Source organism: Choloepus didactylus, chromosome 10, assembly GCF_015220235.1.
Source record: "Choloepus didactylus isolate mChoDid1 chromosome 10, mChoDid1.pri, whole genome shotgun sequence".
NCBI classification, from domain to species: domain Eukaryota; kingdom Metazoa; phylum Chordata; class Mammalia; order Pilosa; family Megalonychidae; genus Choloepus; species Choloepus didactylus.
In genome coordinates, this window is record NC_051316.1 from 110,954,087 (window position 1) to 110,975,085 (window position 20,999).

A 20,999-nucleotide genomic window follows, 5' to 3' on the forward strand; every position below is an offset into this window, starting at 1 on the left:
AAAAAGATACCATTTTCAATAGCAACTAAAAAAATCAAGTACCTAGGAATCAACTTAACCAAAGATGTAAAAGACCTATACAAAGAAAACTACATAACTCTACTAAAAGAAATAGAAGGGGACCTTAAAAGATGGAAAAATATTCCATGTTCATGGATAGGAAGGCTAAATGTCATTAAGATGTCAATTCTACCCAAACTCATCTACAGATTCAATGCAATCCCAATCAAAATTCCAACAACCTACTTTGCAGACTTGGAAAAGCTAGTTATCAAATTTATTTGGAAAGGGAAGATGCCTCGAATTGCTAAAGACACTTTAAAAAAGAAAAACGAAGTGGGAGGACTTACACTCCCTGACTTTGAAGCTTATTATAAAGCCACAGTTGCCAAAACAGCATGGTACTGGCACAAAGATAGACATATAGATCAATGGAATCGAATTGAGAATTCAGAGATAGACCCTCAGATCTATGGCCGACTGATCTTTGATAAGGCCCCCAAAGTCACCGAACTGAGCCATAATGGTCTTTTCAACAAATGGGGCTGGGAGAGTTGGATATCCATATCCAAAACAATGAAAGAGGACCCCTACCTCACCCCCTACACAAAAATTAACTCAAAATGGACCAAAGATCTCAATATAAAAGAAAGTACCATTAAACTCCTAGAAGATAATGTAGGAAAACATCTTCAAGACCTTGTATTAGGAGGCCACTTCCTAGACTTTACACCCAAAGCACAAGCAACAAAAGAGAAAATAGATAAATGGGAACTCCTCAAGCTTAGAAGTTTCTGCACCTCAAAGGAATTTCTCAAAAAGGTAAAGAGGCAGCCAACTCAATGGGAAAAAATTTTTGGAAACCATGTATCTGACAAAAGACTGATATCTTGCATATATAAAGAAATCCTACAACTCAATGACAATAGTACAGACAGCCCAATTATAAAATGGGCAAAAGATATGAAAAGACAGTTCTCTGAAGAGGAAATACAAATGGCCAAGAAACACATGAAAAAATGTTCAGCTTCACTAGCTATTAGAGAGATGCAAATTAAGACCACAATGAGATACCATCTAACACCGGTTAGAATGGCTGCCATTAAACAAACAGGAAACTACAAATGCTGGAGGGGATGTGGAGAAATTGGAACTCTTATTCATTGTTGGTGGGACTGTATAATGGTTCAGCCACTCTGGAAGTCAGTCTGGCAGTTCCTTAGAAAACTAGAGATAGAGCTACCATTCGATCCAGCGATTGCACTTCTCGGGATATACCCGGAAGATCGGAAAGCAGTGACACGAACAGATATCTGCACGCCAATGTTCATAGCAGCATTATTCACAATTGCCAAGAGATGGAAACAACCCAAATGTCCATCAACAGATGAGTGGATAAATAAAATGTGGTATATACACACGATGGAATACTACGCGGCAGTAAGAAGGAACGATCTGGTGAAACATATGACAACATGGATGAACCTTGAAGACATAATGCTGAGCGAAATAAGCCAGGCACAAAAAGAGAAATATTATATGCTACCACTAATGTGAACTTTGAACAATGTAAAACAAATGGTTTATAATGTAGAATGTAGGGGATCTAGCAGTAGAGAGCAATTAAGGAAGGGGGAACAATAATCCAAGAAGAACAGATAAGCTATTTAACGTTCTGGGGATGCCCAGAAATGACTATGGTCTGTTAATTTCTGATGGATGTAGTAGGAACAAGTTCAATGAAATGTTGCTATAGTATGTAACTTTCTTGGGGTAAAGTAGGAACATGTTGGAAGTTAAGCAGTTATCTTAGGTTAGTTGTCTTTTTCTTACTCCCTTGCTATGGTCTCTTTGAAATGTTCTTTTATTGTATGTTTGTTTTCTTTTTAACTTTTTTTTTCATACAGTTGATTTGAAAAAAGAAGGGAAAGTTAAAAAAAAAAAAAAAAGAAAAAAGACAAACAAGGAAAAAAAAAAAAAAAAAAAAAAAAAACGATGTAGTGCCCCCTTGAGGAGCCTGTGGAGAATGCAGGGGTATTCGCCTACCCCACCTCCATGGTTGCTAACATGACCACAGACATAGGGGACTGATGGTTTGATGGGTTGAGCCCTCTACCATAAGTTTCACCCTTGGGAAGACGGTTGCTGCAAAGGAGAGGCTAGGCCTCCCTGTATTTGTGCCTAAGAGTCTCCTCCTGAATGCCTCTTTGTTGCTCAGATGTGGCCCTCTCTCTCTGGCTAAGCCAACTTGAAAGGTGAAATCACTGCCCTCCCCCCTACGTGGGATCAGACACCCAGGGAAGTGAATCTCCCTGGCAACGTGGAATATGACTCCCGGGGAGGAATGTAGACCCGGCATCGTGGGATGGAGAACATCTTCTTGACCAAAAGGGGGATGTGAAAGGAAATGAAATAAGCTTCAGTGGCAGAGAGATTCCAAAACGAGCCGAGAGATCACTCTGGTGGGCACTCTTACGCACACTTTAGACAACCTTTTTTAGGTTCTAAAGAATTGGGGTAGCTGGTGGTGGATACCTGAAACTATTAAACTATAACCCAGAACCCATGAATCTCGAAGACAGTTGTACAAAAATGTAGCTTATGAGGGGTGACAGTGGGATTGGGAATGCCATAAGGACCAAACTCCACTTTGTCTAGTTTATGGATCGATGTGTAGAAAAGTAGGGGAAGCAAACAAACAGACAAAGGTACCTAGTGTTCTTTTTTACTTCAATTGCTCTTTTTCACTCTAATTATTATTCTTGTTATTTTTGTGTGTGTGCTAATGAAGGTGTCAGGGATTGATTTAGGTGATGAATGTACAACTATGTAATGGTACTGTAAACAATCGAAAGTACAATTTGTTTTGTATGACTGCGTGGTATGTGAATATATCTCAATAAAATGATGATTAAAAAAAAAAAAAAAAAAAAAAAAAGCAGCCTGAGAGGGTGCCTTGCCTCTGCCTGCCCATCCTCCACTGCTTTCAGAGAAAATCTTATTCTGTCACTTCCCCTTCAGTGGTGCTCCACGGCTTTCCTGGTAAAGCTGCAAACCCTCCACATGCATCACCAGCCCTTTCGCGAGCTGGCTCTTGCTGTTATGGCTCTTCCGCCCTCCGCCATGTGCCTGCCCCACTCTTCACACTCCCCAGCTGTCCTTGCCTGCCACCCCTCCTTGGCCATCACACCCTGCTTTGGGCCAATTCTAATTTATCCTTCACTGCTCATCTGGCATGCTAGGCAGTTGCTCCCAGAGAACCCTCTGAGAAGCAAGCCAGTCTTCTTGGGAATTCCCTGATTGTGATGCCTCAGAGGAGAGCAATGTTGGAAACTTCCAGACGATCTGTCTCCTGCAAGGCCTCTCCCATTCCCAAGGAGACAAGTTCATTCAGAGGGGATAGCTTTGCATCTGTGAGCATTTGACTCTTCAAGTGGCTAAACTGGAGAGGAGCTCAATTCCCAGATTTCCAGGATGGCGGTCTGCTCCTCAGCTGTGGCTTTTCAGAGTCTGCTTTCACTATTGGATGTTTTCCCAAGAGAACTTGAATTTATATGCTTAGTAATGAAGAACTGAAGAACGGGGAGCTGGCACACACTCATGTTTTCCTAACAGAACTATTGCTGCCAGCTTCACTATATTTGCTACAGTGTTGCAGGCCTCCGAACCTCCTGGGGGATTCCCAATAGTAACATCTGTGGCATCGAAGTCATTTCCAAAAGTCTGGATTAGAGAAGCAGCCAAACAAGTAACAGCTAAATTCCTTTTGATCAAAAGGTTTTAACCTGGGCTCATGAGTAGACCTCAAGGAGTCCAGGAACTTCCTAAAATTATAGGCATAGTTACATGTATATGCACATATATATTTCCTTGCTGACAGCAAAGAGTCTTAGACCAGTCAGTTTTCTATTTGGATGGCCAGACTTCATTTATTCATTAAAATACTTGAGTATTGTCCTATGCACTGGGAATATATATCAGAGGGGAAAAAAAAAACACCTACATAAAAATACCCAATAGCACTTATTTATAGTGGGAGAAGACCTGATATTTACACAACTGGATGGAAGCACTTTTGGCTCAAATTCCAATTGTCATTTTGATAACTGGCCACTTTGAATGAGTCTAAAGTCTCTCAATGGTAGAGCTAACTGACCCTAAGGGGGTGTTCTAGTTTGCTAATGCTGCAGAATGCATAACACCAGAGATGGATAGGCTTTTATAAAACGGGGGTTTATTTCGCTACACAGTTACAGTCTTAAGGCCACAAAGCATCCAAGGTAACACCTCAGCAATCGGGTACCTTCACTAGAGGATGGCCAATGGCGTCCGGAAAACCTCTGCTAGCTAGGAAGGCAGCTGGCGTCTGCTCCAAAGCTCTGGCCTCAAAATGCCATTCTCCCAGGACACTCCTCTCTAGCAAGCTTGCTCCTCTTCAAAACATCACTCACAGCTGCACTCTCTGAGTTCTCTCTGTCTGAGTCAGCTCATTTACATAGCTCCACTGATCAAGGCCCGCCCCGAATGGGTGGGGCCACGCCTCCATGGGAACATCTCATCAAAATTATCTCCCACAGCTGGGTGGGGCACATTCCAAGCAAATCTAACCAACACCTAAAGGTCTGCCCCACAAGACCACAAACATAATGGCATTTGGGGGACACAATACATTCAAACCGGCACAGGGGGAAACAGAAAGCATACACTAAAATTCAAGGAGGAAAAGAAAACTTTGCTATGGTTATTGGCTTTCTGCCAAATTCTTTGTTCTAACAGTTAGACCCATTTGACAATACCTTGTATATTTACAATCCATGGTAAAAACTGGCTTTTACTCTTAATGAGATAGAAACTCATTAGGGAAGAAAAATGACATGATCTTACATCTTTAAAGGATCATTCTAGCTGGTATTTTGGGTATTCTCAAATGTGGCATGGGAGAGAGAGCAGGGGACAAGCATGGAGGGTTAAAGACCAGTTAGGAGACTATTGCTATTGTAGTCTAGGCAAACGATCACTGAGGTGTGGAGGTGGGAGACGATTAAGAATTCATGTGATTCTGGATATATTTTCACTAGAGGCGATAGGATTGAAAGAGTGGTATGAGGGAAAGAGGAGTCTAGAGTGACTCCTACATTTATGGCTGTGCAAATGGCCATTTACTGAGATGGGAAATGCTGGGGGAAGAGTCTGCTGAGAAGGTGAGACATCAAGAGTTCGATTAAGTTTGGATGCCTACTACATGTCAAAGTGAGGTGTCAGTGACAGTAGATATGGATCAAGGATGTTTCAGTTATCTTTTGCTGCATAATAAACTACTCCAAGACTTAGATGTTTAAAACAGTAACAATTTATTATTTCTACAATTCTCAACTGAGCAGTTCTGCTCCATGTGGCTTTGGGTGGGTCACTCCTTCAGCTGCATCCAGCTGGTGGCTGGTGCTAAGCAGGAAGGTCCAAAATGACTTCCCTCACAGGTCTGGCCCCTTAGACGTGTGAGCAGCTTGGGCTTCCTGAGAGCATTGTGGTCACAGGGTAGACAGGTTTCTTGCATGGTGGCTGGCTTCTCCAGAAGATACAGGAGCAGAAGCTGTCCGGTCTCTTAAAGGCTAGGTCTGAAGTGACACAGCATCTCTGCAATGTTCTGCAGGTCAAAATAAGTCACAAGGCAAGCACATATTCAGGGGGAGGGGAACTAGTCTTCAGCTTTTGATAAGAGCACTGTGTGCATACAGGGAGGGGAAGAGTCGATGGCAGCCATCCTTGGAGACTCACCACCACCAAGGGAGAGGTCAGGGCTGGTGATATAAATTTGCAAGTAATCAGAAGACAGTTGATACTAAAAACCGTGGGGCTAGATGAGATTACTCAGGGAATGAATATGTAGAGAGGAGAGACAGAAGGGCTGATCTCTAGGGCATTCCAACATTTGCACTTGGTAGGAGAAGCCAGCAAATGAGACTGAGACAGGACAACCAATAAAGCTGGAGGAAACCCAGGAGAGTGTGGTGTTGCTGAAGCCAAGTGAAGACAGTGTTTTAAAAAAAGAAGGAGTAATCAGTTGTGTAAAATGAGATTAAGAATTCAAATAAGATAAAAGGGTGAAAACTGACCATTGGATATGGCAGAGTGGCAATAACAACTGGTGGTTTTACAAAAATAATTTCAGTGGACTTGTGGAGACATAGCTTGACTGGGGTGCATTCCAGAGAGACTGGGAGGAGAAGAAATGGAGACAGCTGGCATAGACAACTCTTTTGTAGAGCTTGCCATAAGGGGAGCAAAAAAATGGGGGCAGTAACTGGAATGGGATGTAGATAATGGAAGACAAAGGTAGAGCTCAGCCTGCAAAAGGAGTGCGAACCGCCACAGGAAGAAAGGCAGAGATGCAGGCTGGGTGGCTGGATGTAGTAGTGGGAGGTGCTAGAGAAATAATATTCTGGTGGTGAAGGGACAGAGTTAGTCCCAGCATGAAGAGGACATCAGGTCGCTGGGAGGTCTTCAAGCATGTGCACATCTGTAGGTAGAAAGCATGATTTTGTGGAGAATAAGGTGGTAACTTAAATTTCATGGTATGTGGCTGCAGAACAGGATCAGAAGTTGGGGAGAAGTGGGGCTATGTGATTCCAGGGTCAGGCAAACGTCAGACAGAGTGTGATGACGCTAAGAGTGGGGAAGGCCGTTTTTGGAGTAGAGGATGTCAAGACCTAGGGCACTGGGCACTTACTTCATACTAACATTGTAATAGCAGGGGTAATGCAGAGGAGATGAAGACTGTGATGTAGGCCTGAGTCCTGGTCCTTACGGAATGTGAGGGAGAACCCAAACACAGTACTTGACATTGATGGTGCAGAGATGGGTGTGGATTTTTTTTTAGGGGGGTGAGTGATAAGTTTTTAAGGAGAAGTGAAACTTATTTTTTTTCAAGAATGGCCTGCTGGTCAATTTCCCATATAAATGGCACATGAAACAGTTGTATTGTCTTTCAAGCTCCATTTCTTTTTTTATATTCTTAAAGTTTTTATTTTGAAATAATTTCAAACTTACAGTACAGTTGAGAAATACAAGGCCTATCCAGAGAAATCCAACATAACCCCATCCAGATACCCAGAGCTACCAACTTTTAACGTTTTGCCACATTTGACATATCATTCTATCTATTTTGTAAACATTTGAGAGTACGTTAGGAGAAGTGAATTTGGAAATGAAGTTCAAACAATTCTCTGGCAGTGGCAGTGATGAGCCAGAAACGAGCTGAACCCAGAGCCAGAACGTGAACCGTGAGCTGCCTCCTCCTGAGAGGCACAAGAGACATGGAGATCAGGGGCGAGCCACTCGCAGCCAGAGAGGAGACAGAGGGGAGAAATTGAAAATGCATACCTATATTCTGATGATTGATCCAAAGGCAATGAAGTAGGGAAATCATCAGGTAGGACGAGTCCTAGAAGGGTTAAGGCTGGCAGGTGCAGGGACGGCATACATGAGCAAAAACTATGGTGAGGTCTAAGGATGGCCTAAGGTAGGTGGTGGAGGTGGCCTGGGGAGGTCATGAGTAAAGATCGGGGTTTTAAACTTCTGGCTTTCCCCCTTCCCAGCTGTGTGGCTAAGTTAGTTAGAAAGGTAGTACACCTGGTTATTTATGTGACAAGTGACAAAAAACCTACTTTAAGCTGGCTTAAACAATACTGAGGATTTATTACTTCATGTAATTGAAAATTCCAGAGGGATAGTTTAGGGATAGTTTGATTCAGCAGTCCAACGATGTCACCAAGGACCCAGTTCTTTAAATTCTTTTTGTATTTCTCTAGTTGACCTTTTATAGTGGAGGCTTCATCCCAAGACTGGCTTTGCCGCATGGTCACAAGATGGCTGCTATCACCACCCGGGACTATCTGCTTCCTATTACACATCGAGAGGGAAAGAGTCCCTTTTTGTAGTAGTCTCAGAAAGGTGAGAATGCATATTTTCCATAAGCCCAGAGAATTGCTCCTGGAATCTCGTTTGGGTTGAATTGGGCAACATGTCCAATCCTGAACCAATTCCTGTGGCCAAGGAAAGCCACCTGCTGACTGGGTTGTATCAAAAGTTATCTGACCCAATCTCTGTTGCAAAAGGGAATTAACTTGGTTGGCTTGGAGCATCTAAGACCCACTCCTTTTCCTGGGGCAGTCAGCTTCCCCTGAAACACATCAGTTATAGGGGGAAGAAGCATACCCAACAAAAATGTGAGTATTGTTAGGAAGTGGGAAGGAAGAATTAGTGTGGAGTAGATTACTACAAATATCCACCTCACTACCTCACTGAACTGTTGTGAAGATTAAGTGAAATACCGTGTGAAGATGCCTTGCTTTACCTTTTCTTGTAAGGCTGACAGAGGTAGATCTAGAGAAGAACGCTGCAGGGGAGGAAACAGGGATGGTGAGGCAAGAGGAATTTGGGGGAAGGCTCTGAGAACTAAATGGACAAGACAGCAGAGGGAGGTGGAGCTGGAGTGAATCGCAACAGCAATTCACTGTGTCGGGAAGTTCCCCTCTCCCAAGAGCTGATGCGGCAGAATTGGTTCACCTCTGTACCTGCCTCTACTCAAATGTTCAGTGATTCCCAGCAGTGCCCCGAGTTAAAGGTGTTTGCTTCACTCCAGAATTCTAGATCCTCTAGAATATGAGCCTAGCTTACCTTCAGCCTCTTTTCTAATTATTCCCCATATAAATCCATGCTCCCACTGAATGGGGCTTTTGGTTGCTTCACAATGGCCCTTACCCCTGCTCTCCACCCTGCCTTTGTGCAGCCTTCCCCTTTGCTTTGAATGTTTCTCTCCTATCTTTACTGAATGGCTTCCTTCCATCTTGCAAACAAGTTCAAATGCTTGTTCTCTGATGTATTCTTCACTGGTCCTTTCTCGACAGTTCACACCCGGTATTAGTTACTAGTCTGCTGGTCTCACCCACTTTAGACTATTAGGTTCTCGAGGACAGAAACTGTTCTCTTACTCCTCCCAGCCCACCTTCATCATTTGGAGGTGTCTACTGTGTACCAGTTATTGCCCGGGCAGAAGTGAATAAGGAAAGCACCCGGTACATACTGATTGAATTTAATGTGACTGAAACGGGACTGTGCTGTTTGATGGGATTCAGGAAGTGGGGTTGAATCCCATCAGTGAATTCATGTTCCCTCTGCTGACCCTGTATTCTCATTATAATCCATCTCACCAAATCCCTGACCTCAATGGGCCTTAAAACAACGTAAAGACTGAGTTAATATTGCCAAAGTGAAGCCAAGAACTGAGACAACTTAATGAGGCAACTCACAGATTGTTCAGGGAAAAAAGTCCACCTTTGAAATTACTGAGTCAGTGCAGTTCTTATCCCAGGATCACACTACTATAGCTCATATTTGCAAAGTACTTTAGTTTTTCTAAGAACATCATCTATATTGTTATATTGTTTTAACAGTGGCTTTCAAAAGTTTTTTGCCATGACTCACAGTAAAAAATCTAACAAAACATGCATGTTACATCATGACACAGGTCATTCATATATATTCATTCATTCAGCAAGTATGTATTGAATACCTACAGTGTGCCACATACTATTCTAAGCAGAATAGTTGTGAGGAAGAAGGAAGGGAGGGAGGAAAAGAAACAGAAAAATCCTTGCCCTAAAAGACCTTATGTATGAGTGAACAGACAAATAAAAACAAGTAAAACACACACACTTAGAAACACACAGAAACAGAAGATTCATGAACCAAAACTTCTTACTATGTGCAATGCATTCTGATGTTTTCTATTCTATTTTATTTTTCCAGTAAAAGGCTGGTCATAATCCATTAAACCACTAAGTTGGCTTCTCAACTCACTAACGGGTTGAGAACTCAGTTTGAAAATACTGGTCTAGACAATAGTGAAGTAGGCAGAGTGTGTGGTATTCCCATTTCACAGATGGAGAGACAGGCAAAGAGAGGCTGAGTTATCCAAGTGCACGCACAGTCCCAGGGAAGCAGTGCTGAGATTCCACCTCAGGGCTTCTGACTGGACTCCACTTCCACTCTTTCCATTACCCTCTGCAGCCCTCGCAATTGTTTTAATTCTCATTTGTCTTGATTATAAAATCTTGGCCTTTGCCTGGAGCAGGTCTTCCTTCCTTGCCGGATAAAATCGTGTAATATTTGTAGGTCCATCCAGAATGCTATTGCTGCACAATGCCACTCTGGGACCACGAACGGCCTTCTGTGTGCTTTAGGATTCCCGGTCGGCTCCTCTCCACTGTGACCACCAGAAGAGCAGGAAGGGCCTCCCTTGCCTTTTTGTCCCCCAAAGCTCAAAGCTTCACAGGGTATATATTAATAAATACATATAGACTTGAAGTGAATTGAAGTGAAGTGACTCAAAGAATGGGAGAGGGAAGGGGAGGAGGGCTTCACTCTGGGAACAGAGCAGACAAGCCAGGACTGCAGGATTTAAGAAACATATATTAAAAAGGCTGAGACTGGAAAAAGTACCACTGGAAAGAAGTTCTCTTTACCTAGATTACAAAAGTCAATAGTGTCAATAGCATAAAAACTATGCAATCCAAACTTATTAATATCCTGAATATTAGTAGACAGATTTGAATCACGCTACCGGTTGTGAATCACATAGAATAGCAACTGAGTAAAATTAATTAAAGAAAATGGGAGTCACTATAAGAAGGCCTAAGGAATAGGTGGATGGGCCTGAGGAACACTGGGGGCCAGACACACTGCCCCCCACCCAGGGAGCCCTCAGCAGTGAGGGCACATCTGCTGTAATGGTGACCATTACAATGGGGACACCTGCCAACTCACCCAAAGGCAGGGCATCTGTTCAAATTGTCAAAGAGAAGGAATGGAAATGGCTGTGCGGTTGGTGCAAGTATCTAGGGAAGAAAGGGGCAAAGAAACACTTTGAAAAGGAAGTTGAACTTTGACTAATTATTGACCCAAACTGCAAGTTTTAAGATTAAATTTTTTCCTACCAGCAGAGAGGACAGGAACTCAAGGCCAAGATGAGGTCGGTTATAAAAAATATACAAAATGCTCTATCTGGGATATAGTGTAAACTATAATTTCAATCCTATTAAAAGGAAAAAAATGTAGATTTTAGTTAAATGACCTCTAAATTCCCGACATCTATAAATCTATGATTTTATAAATGTATCATGAAAATTTTACATAAGACATGTTAAAGAATTCTCTAGCCCATGGTTTTCAGATTTAACTTACAATCAGAGATTCTAATTCTATAGGATAAGGGTAGGGTCCAGATTTAAATCACCCCAGAATCTATTAGAGATAGTTCATGTTGAGAAACTTGCTTAACCTAACTCCTTCCTACTTCAAGTAATTAAAGGGGGGAAGGGGGGATTTCCACTTGCATAATAATTTTTTAATTAGAACTCAAACAGACAATAAGAACCTGCAGGTGTACCATTTATATAAGAATACTTAGAGCGCATACAAATTTTAACACCACCAAATTTCTTATAATTGTTTTTTAATGGTATTTAATCATTTACAGTGGTATACACTTACAAAAGATTAAGACTGGTTGGTGATTTAGTCTAATCTTGGGTTTTCTTTTAAAATTGAGAATAGAGGAACTAGTTATGAGTTCACAAAGAATATTTCAGGATATGTTGACTACTCAAAAGGCTGCACTGACATCAAAATCCTATAAATAGCAAATAGGAAGGTGACTTATTTAAGCCTACTGGTTCACATTTTTTAAAAGCACCCTCATTTCTTTAAGTTAAGTGCTATAAAAATGGTTCTTGAAAGTCCATTGTAGACGTGGCAGCATGAGTTAAAATCAAACCACATTACAAGACTTAGTCACAGGAAACACAATTGATTCCTCAGATGATACTGCTTCCAAAGCTCTCATTATCCTACCTTTATGCTTTCATTTGCATATACCTTTCTTTTAAAAGAGCCAAAAACATAAAGGTTCACCAAAATCTGGAAAGTCACAGTTTGTATAAGCGCTAGATGATAGAAGCTTTGGCATTTGATATTACAAAGTCACTTTCATTACAAATATTTCCTTCATTCTGGGTCAAGCCGAGGTAAAACTGGAAGAATAAGATTCCCAAATGCAGAGTCTTGAGTTATGAAGTATCCTGATGAATGTGCGTGAGCATGCTGGGAAAGATAAAAAAAAAAAGGCAAATAAGCTATTAAAAGCCACAATTTTTCAACCAAGGCATTAAAATTATGTATCCTTTGTGAGTGCTTGAGACCAAATTTATTGAAAAAACCAGTTCTTGGGTTGCTAACTTTGTTTAAATACACAGGAGATGGACAATAATAAAGAATTCATATTAACAAGTTGCAGGTACTCATTTGTCATCCCCACCTTCCCCCTTGTGATTCTCTTCAGTCAATAAATGAGTCTGAGACAAGAATTGCTTTGTTCCTTGGAGTGAAACAAGTAACAGATCCCACAGTCCCCTGCTTTCCATCAGCAAAGCAGGATCTTGAGAAAGGGGAACAGTAATTGGAAAGAGAGGGGGAAAAAAGGCAGCTGAGAACTAATGATTAAGATGCCAGAATTCTGTAGAGAATGTTGGAATGTAAATAACAGAAATCCACCAGTGACTTCCCTCTAGCACGAAAGAAAAGAAAAGAGGACCATGTTTAGGTTGTCTGAAGGGATGATCTCTAAGTTCCCTTCCAATTCTGAGATTCTAAGGTTTAAAAGCACAGGCCACTCAATTATGCCTATAAAAAAAATGATGTCTTGTCTAAGGCTTCTGGGATCCTTAATTAAATTATCAAAGATCATGGTAATAAAAAAACTGTTTATTATTATGAAAAAAATATTGTTTTAAACTAATGGAATATCACATTCTTCATCCTGTGGTAAAAGTTAGTCTTTATACACTTCCTATACAACAGTCATGCTGACCATTAAAAAAATCCAAATGAGAATAATAAACCAGTAAAACTATTAAAGGATGTCATAACATGGCACATTTGAAAACACACATGTACTACTAAACTACCATGGTCAGTTGTTAAGACCTTTGTGCCAATCCAAATATCTTAAAACATTTTGCACAAGCAACCCAATCCCTTGGCAGGTTTGGCACCGAATCAATCATGACTGTGTTAACACCATAAAAGATACTTTTATTACTGCTGTATTGGTCCTTCAAATCCTTCGGGTTTATCTGAACATCAGCAAAACCATGGCAATTATGGGTGGAACATTTTTATTGATATTGCTCCACTGAAATACAAAAGAAGAGCTGTGCTGGCTTCCAGGACCCAGAGGATCTCCCGGCAGATAAGAATGCCAGTTACTCTGCTCACCTGCAAAGCTGCCTTCTGTTGGGCTGCAATATGCTGCTGCTCGGCGTGATCCCGGAAGTCCTTATTAAGAGCTGGTCTGGAGAGGGCAATGCTAAAATGAGAACCTTAGTTACCTGGCTGTTTGAGGCAGAGACTTCCTTACTTCTGAAGCATATTTTTCACTACAGATTCTTTATAGAGATTAAAAAAACAACCTAGCTACATGAAGAACCCATTTACATGAAGAAGACCCATGCTATTTCCTGGGGCTTCCTGTAATCTTTTTGTTTATAGCGTATGGTTCCCTGACTTTCAAATGGGTTCGAGGGACTCTAGTTGCTCTTGCACCCCATTAACATTATTTTTGAAAACAGTTAAATCACATGATATTCATAAACAGTAAAGCCACACTTTTGATTTGTTTGTATAATAATTAAATTTAAATCTTCAAAATCACGTTCCATGTTGGTTGAACTATTATGAATAAATAATCAAACTTAGAGGTACTCATTCGCCAGACTGTAGAGCAGATACTATGTGTGGCTCTGTGCTTAACACTAGGGGTAGAAAAATATGCAAGACAAAACTCACAGACTAACATTCAATCATGAAAAAACATGATACACATATTAATAAGCATATCTAATGTAGCTGGAAGGATAATGGTCAGGAAAAACTTCATGAAAGTTAGATTTAAGATGAAAACTGAATAACTGCATGTTTCTGGCAGAAGGAACAGCATGTGAAAAGGCCCAGGGGTAGAAGAGCTTGACATGTTGAAATTGAGAGTTCAGTAGGACTGAAAGTCAAGGCTGGGGAGGGGTAATGTGGGCTGGCAAGAAATGAGGCCGAGGAGGAGGGCAGGTACCAGGATATGAAGAGCCTTGTGAAATAATTTAAGAAGTACAGACCTTATCGTAACAGTAATGAGAGACTGCCAAAGAGTTTTAAGCAGGGGAATGATGTGACCGGAAGTATCACACTATGGTTCGGAAAGACCATTGCTACTGCAGAGTGTTGGCTGCCTACTCAACAGCTGTTCCTCTCTCTTCCTTGCTAATGAGAACCCGAATTTGGTTCAATGACAAGTAGTGCCATGTTTCAGGGAAGGCCAGGCCCAGGCCCAGGCCCAGGCCCAGCCCCAGCCCCAGGGGTGAACCTTGATTGGAGTAAGACAAGGCCATTCTCCTAGCTGGTTGCTGGTTTAGGCAAGAGAAAGGTACACAATTCTGGGCAACAAGAATGGATAGGGAGTCAGAAGGCTTCTGAGAACATTTTCCTCACTCTTACAAAAGGGACATATCATGGGAACTTTTCTGGCTTCTGCCTCTACAGGTGGTTGGTGGGAAGGTGATGCCTAGGCCACTGCAGTCACATTCTGACCAGGAGGAAGCAGATGGCAAAGATGAAGGGACCCTGGATCACTGATGACAGCTGTCCACTGAATTAAGTTATTCTGGAACTACTTTATCTTCACACTCCTGGTTAGCATATATCCTAATGTTTATACCAATTTTGTTGGTTTCCTGTTACTTCCAGATGAAAGCACCCTTGCTGACACAGCTGGCAAATGCAGCCGAGAGCACGAATACCAGGAATTCAGTAAGGAAATGTGATAGTTATCGGGGCAAGTACTGAGAGTGGCCAGGACCCGAGCAGCATCAGTAGCATTGGAGAAAAATGGACAGATTTGAGATTCAGTTCAAAGAATAATCACAAGAAAATGGTAAATGCTTGGTGATAGGGGTGGCAGGGAATAAGAAATAATTAAAGGTCACATTTCTGACTTTGGTAACTAGTAGATGAGAGATTACCATTCAGTGAGACAGGAACCCAAGAATATTAAGTAGTTGGTCAGAGAGGGAAGGGAAGACAAGTTCAGTTTGGGACTTGCTAAGTTTGGAGTTCCTGTGGGGTATGGAAGTGGAGATATCCAGGGGGCAGTCTGGTGCTTCGGGGAGAGTCTGGGCTAGAGATGCAAATGTATAAGTTATCAGCACAGAAATCAAGATAGTGTCCTCCTATACTTACTATACTCTAAGAGTGAATGAATGGAGACAAGCAAACAGAGTATTTGAAGGAGGGAGTGATCATAGTGTCAATGTTAAGGTGTCTAGCAAGAAAAGGACTTTGATCCATCAGATTCAGCTGCAAGGAGGTTACAAGTAACCAGGACCAAGAACAGATTCTGTGTTTTGGGGTGGCGGGTGGGGGGACAGGAAGTCAGACTGCAGTGGGTCAAGGAGTGAATGATAAGTGAGAAAGCAGAGATAAGTAAGTAGAGACAACTCCTTTAAAAAGTCTGGCTAAAAAAGAGATGGGAGGGTTAGGGTGGTAGCTGAACAGGGATAATAGATCTGAAGGAAGATATTTAAGATGAGAGACTGAGTATAATAAAGATCTTTAAGCTATCTAAAATGTACCTTCTTTGCAGAACGCTTTAAAAAGTGGGCCACTGGCAATAATTTCAGTAACAAATAAAAATCATGCAGAACGCTCTTCTTTTTAGAAAAGAAGGTTGTCAGAGAAATTAAATACCCTAGTTGATATCTAATTAAATAGTCTAATTTTTTCAAATCTACCTATGAAACAAAACACAATATATAAATTCCAATGTTAACAAAATAAACAATTAAGTTAGTTATTTTGTCCAAGAATTTTTTATATCACTGAATTAAACTATACTCTTCTTTACAAATATGTAGGCTTAACAGAAAACAAATTAAGTAAATTAAAATGAAGTATATATTTCATCTCTTCTGCTGAAGAAGTCAATACCTAGCTCCAGGATGATTTGTTGACGATTGATTCTGCATAAGTAATTTTCTTTTCTCTTTGTCCAGTTCTGCCAAGATGGCAACTCTATTTTTATTTTGAAAACCTAAAAGAGAGGAAAAGAGAAAAAAATAAGAAACATTTTAGAGCTTTTTTATAAACCTAGGTCATCTATAACCCAGAAAGCCAAATGTCCACTCTCTGACATGATAAGGCGCTCAGGAGTGAGAGGTGTTTCCCCAGCCGGATACTATTCCCCGCCCGCCAGCTTCCTCGCAACTTTCAACAGCATAAGGCAACACAGGGACATATTCACAATGTATAACACTGATTCTCATCACCAAGGTGTGAGTTACAGCATGTGTTTTTTTAACAAAACCTCTGTAGCCCCAAATGGTGCAGGGGCCAATCGCTAATCCTACAGTCAATCTTTGGAAGTGCAGGTTTTTCTTAGTTCTCTGTGAATGCCTCTTTCATGGAGGAAAAAATATTAGATATCCTCAGATCAAAAAGATACTTCTTTTTCTCAACTGCTTTTATTCAAAAATGACACAATCTTTCAAGGAAAAAGTCAAAGAATTGCAACTGACCAGAGAACAATTCTAAGAGAGACATGGAGCAGAAAACCAGCAGGATACAAAGAGACTTTTATCAAATCCTTAATGCTGGGCTTGGTCTTAAGCTTCGCTCTTACCTAAGACCCAGAGCAGACGTTGCACAGTCATGGTCCAAGAGCAACATCAACTATGTTTTAAAAGTTCTAATTAGATGGCAACACGTAAACGTTAAGAGACCACACACAAAATTCCCGGAATTCCAGCTTCTTTGGAGACATCTCAAGCTCTGGTGAGAAGGTAGGATGAACGCATTTTTCGAGCAGAGCAGACCCTCACCATGGAGCACTCCTGAGGACACCACATGAGGATCCAGAGAATTTAATACTGATTATTTTATAAAGCAGAGAATCAAGTGGTAGGATGGGTGTCACTTTCTCTTCTGAGGAAAGGGAAAGAAATTGATCGGGGATGGTGCAGGATGTCCAAGGAGCATTCCCACTGAGATTGGGCTGAACTAGAAGTGACTGAGGTTTACAGCATTTTCAACTAAGCCTGCTCTTCAATCAGGCATCAGCTTAGCAGCTGCAGTCTGGAATTTGGAAAACAGGTGTCTCTGCCATGTCCTTTTTAAGATTTTATCTTCTCTCATATTTCTCTCTGCCCACTCATCATTTTGCCATCAACTTGTCATCCAATTCTAGTAAGAGCAGACTCCCTCTATGAGGATTAGATAATTCACACTATGCCTACCAGTACTTCTGAGGAAGATGGCTTTATGAGTCTTCCAGGTGATTCATCTACTCTAATCCTCATTCTAATCACCCTCTCCTGCCCGGCCTCTCACTTAGTCTTCCAGGGAAGAAGCCCGATGGGACGGTAACATCCCCTGTCACTGCCCACACCTCCCACCCTGGCAGAGAGGCATTCCCAGAAGTCTTCTGTTTAAGTGAAGACTTAAGTGAGGACAGCCAGACTGTCAAGAACATACCTCTTGCACAACTGCTTGTTTCTGAAAGGACAATAAGAAGGCATTTTCTATCTCAACTTAGGATGCAATAAGAAGAAATGAGGCAGAATAATAGTACAAGATAGTAAAGTTTGAATCAATGAAAAATTCCTCTCAGGGTCTCAGTACCAGACTTATTAAAGCATCATATCCTATGGAAGTCCTTCCATAAAGTTATCTGCCTTCGGATAGTCTGTTTGAAGTCTCTAAGGATGGCAAATTGCCTCATGTTAAATGAAAGGGTTAAAGTGGACCTCAAAGTTTCCCTACAGCTCTGACACATGGAGATCCCAGAATTTTCCCAAATGTCTGCAGTCTGGAGAATTCTCAGCCAGCTTAATATTTGAGATATTTATGCTGGTGAATGCTAATACCACAGCAAAGGATGCCATATGTAATAATAATTGAAACTTTGTCAAAAAATTATTAACCAAAACAACATTATTAAAGCAATATATAATGAATGAATCTACTGATAATCAGAAATAACTCCCTGGCAGAGGTAGAGAAAAGGAGGCAGAGATAACGTGTGTCACCATCCTGACTCCCACTGCCATTTGGTATGGAACTGTATCCCAATTTCGAAGACAAAGCAGATCAGATAACCATATTGAGGAATGGAAAATGGCCTGTTTCTGGTATTTTGGAATGTCACAGTGACTTGCTCAATGGCCACATGCCTCCCCAGAAATAAGCACAGAGAAGGTTACTATATTGTACACTTTGATAATGTTTGAATTCTAAGCTACTGTATTCTTTTCATTGATTTTCTGAGTTTCTAGGTATTAAAATCCAACTGAGACATGTTTTAGGAAATGCTTTCATATTTTTATGACATGTTATTTGCTATCTTTATTTTAAAAGATTATTTTCTTTTGTAGTAAACAGAATTAAATCTAAAATATATCGATATTTGTCATATTGTAACAAATAAGTAGAATGGGAAGATAACTCAAACAACCTCATCCATTAGAAATTTAAGCTGAATGTTCTTTTCCACTTGGTATCAATGACTTGGTCTAATTACTTTAAACCAGGAGTTCCCAAACTTTCTCAGTTCACAGCACCCTTGGTATGTCCCTAATTTTTGTGCAATGCCCCTAGGCCGAAAGAAATACCTAACCGTTCTATTGATTAATTAGGTAGCTCCAAACAACCTAATATGTATTTATGTCCCACCATCTTGTGGTTGTTTTTAAATAAAATACAAAATAAATGGAAAAGAAAAATTATTTCATTTAAAAACAACCACAATTACTTATTAATGAGACGTTTATGCTTGGGTATTGTATAACTTCTCAAGCCTTGGAATGAATTCAGACACTGCCATCCTCATTCCCTCTTCCACACTGATTTTCACATGGTATTTCTTTTCTTATCAAAGTAACTTCCAAAATCCCAACTTCACAAAAGCATGACGACATTGAGAGGAATGTGGTGGACTGCTGAAACTGTAAACCACCTCAAGCTAGTCTATGGGGGGGGGGGTCCAACAAATGTCAAGTATTGCTGTGTTTCACTGGAAAACTTAAATACCCAGGGAGCCTCTGGGAATTCTCTGGCATGCCTTAAGGTGCCTTGGGGCATGGTTTGCAAACCACAGCTTTAGACCTTTCCTTCAGCTACCTCCCAAAGCAACTAATGAATAATTTCACTCCCATTCAGGGCACTCTCCCAAAGGGGTCTAAAAGATAGATAAGGCAACAACAAAATATTTTCAACCATTAAATAATTCTATTCTAGATTAAGAGGTCTCTTTCTAGTAAGGATGACCATCACAAACCATAAGCATCAACTCATGTTTACATAATTAGTATTATGTAAACATAGTAACATAACCACTGTACGAGAACTTTTATTTTCTTTTTAACTTACTAAATTGCCTATATTGACCATTTTCTACCTACAAACACAGCAATTTCTTATGCTTCACCAACTTAAAAAAAAAAATCACACACGTATCTTTCTGGGCATAGTCAAAGAGCAACAGCCTCATTTAAGACAATTTCATGCATGTTTGACATTCAGAGCACTGGTAGCTCTAGTTACCTTTCTGTTAACCATGGAAAGCTCGAGTGTGAAAACTGAAACCAGAGGCTGTAAGCTTATATTAATGTAGTTCCTTTGACTGTGAGAGTTCTTATAAAAGCAGTCCACTAAGGAGAGCTGTTATCCTCACAGGGAGATTGTTACCCAAACAAGAAAAGCATTAGAGATGCTCTGACAATGGATCAGATGGATAGGCAGAGAATATTGATATTCCTGATTTCACACAATAGAAACTTCCCTAAAAGTTATGTAATATAAATTAAGGTAAGATAATTGTGGAAGGACTTGTTTAAATATACTGGAATTTGTTGGTTAAAGGAATCAAAAGGCAAGTTACTTGTAAAGTGAAGAATGCTTTCCAAGGCAAATTAGTACTCTCCCATTTGTATAGACAAAGTTTCATATGTTTAAAGCAAGTTACACAACTAGCTACATTTCCAGCTGTAGGACAAAAACTGTTTTTCCTTTTCTCAGAAGGGGCTAATGCATTCTTAGAAGACACTTACATAGTTCCATCTGTTTAGAGATAGTGTAAATATAAAGTAGAAAATTCTTGAAAAGCACTTTTAAAAATTTGGCAGTGTCTGTGATGAGCAAAGTAAGTCGTCATACTTGCATAATCATGTGCTGTTTACAGAAATAGAAATTTCCCTCAAGATTAATTTGTTCACAGAAAATTATTTTAGGGACCATGTCAGTAAAATTAATTATAGATACATAGAAATTACACATTGAAGTACAGCAAATAATGGAAAAAACATTTTTAAAAGACTAAAGATCATTTTTATCAACAGTGTTCAGATAAATATAAGCACAACTGAGCTTTTCAGTTCCCTTCAATGTATATCAACTTCTATAAATTATTTTTAAAATTCCTATAATCTGATCAATAATATTGAAAATGACCATCTCATGAAAATGCAGTATTTTTGTTTCCAAAGTGCATAGGAGCAAGGTAACATAGGAAAGCGCAAATTAAGAGACACAAAAATACTCATAGTACAAGTAAAATGAGGTATTTTTAAATTTACTATTTAGTACTATGAATTTGAAGAGTAATTTTCAAAGGAACTAAAAATTATAAGCATTAAAGCACATGATGTAAATATAAAGCAATATATGATTTTCAAATCAAACACCCCCAGCTGATGTGCTAGGATGGGAAGATTGAATATTGTTTGTGTGGTATTTTTTAATGAAAACAACCTTGAGTAAAATAAAAATATTTCAAGATATATAAGACTAATCACTCTGGCTCTGTTTAACATTTTAGATTGAGGTCCCCTTCCTCTCATTTTACT

The 20,999-nt window shown here is 40.2% G+C and overlaps 1 protein-coding gene across 4 annotated transcripts in view; it reads right to left on the reverse strand.

Annotated features, from left to right (window-relative positions):
* Positions 1-7,099: 7,099 nt before the first annotated feature.
* Positions 7,100-20,999, reverse strand: part of LOC119505275 (INTS3 and NABP interacting protein) — a 31,817-nt gene continuing 17,917 nt past the window's right edge. For all 4 annotated transcript variants that reach the window (XM_037797935.1, XM_037797933.1, XM_037797932.1 and 1 more), the window contains 3 exons: positions 16,090-16,192; positions 13,333-13,423; positions 7,100-12,159 (listed from right to left, as the gene is read on the reverse strand). In XM_037797935.1, coding sequence (XP_037653863.1) covers positions 12,064-12,159; positions 13,333-13,423; positions 16,090-16,127 — 225 coding nt within the window. In that variant the 5' untranslated portion in view covers positions 16,128-16,192 and the 3' untranslated portion in view covers positions 7,100-12,063. The remainder of the gene's footprint in view (positions 12,160-13,332; positions 13,424-16,089; positions 16,193-20,999) is intronic.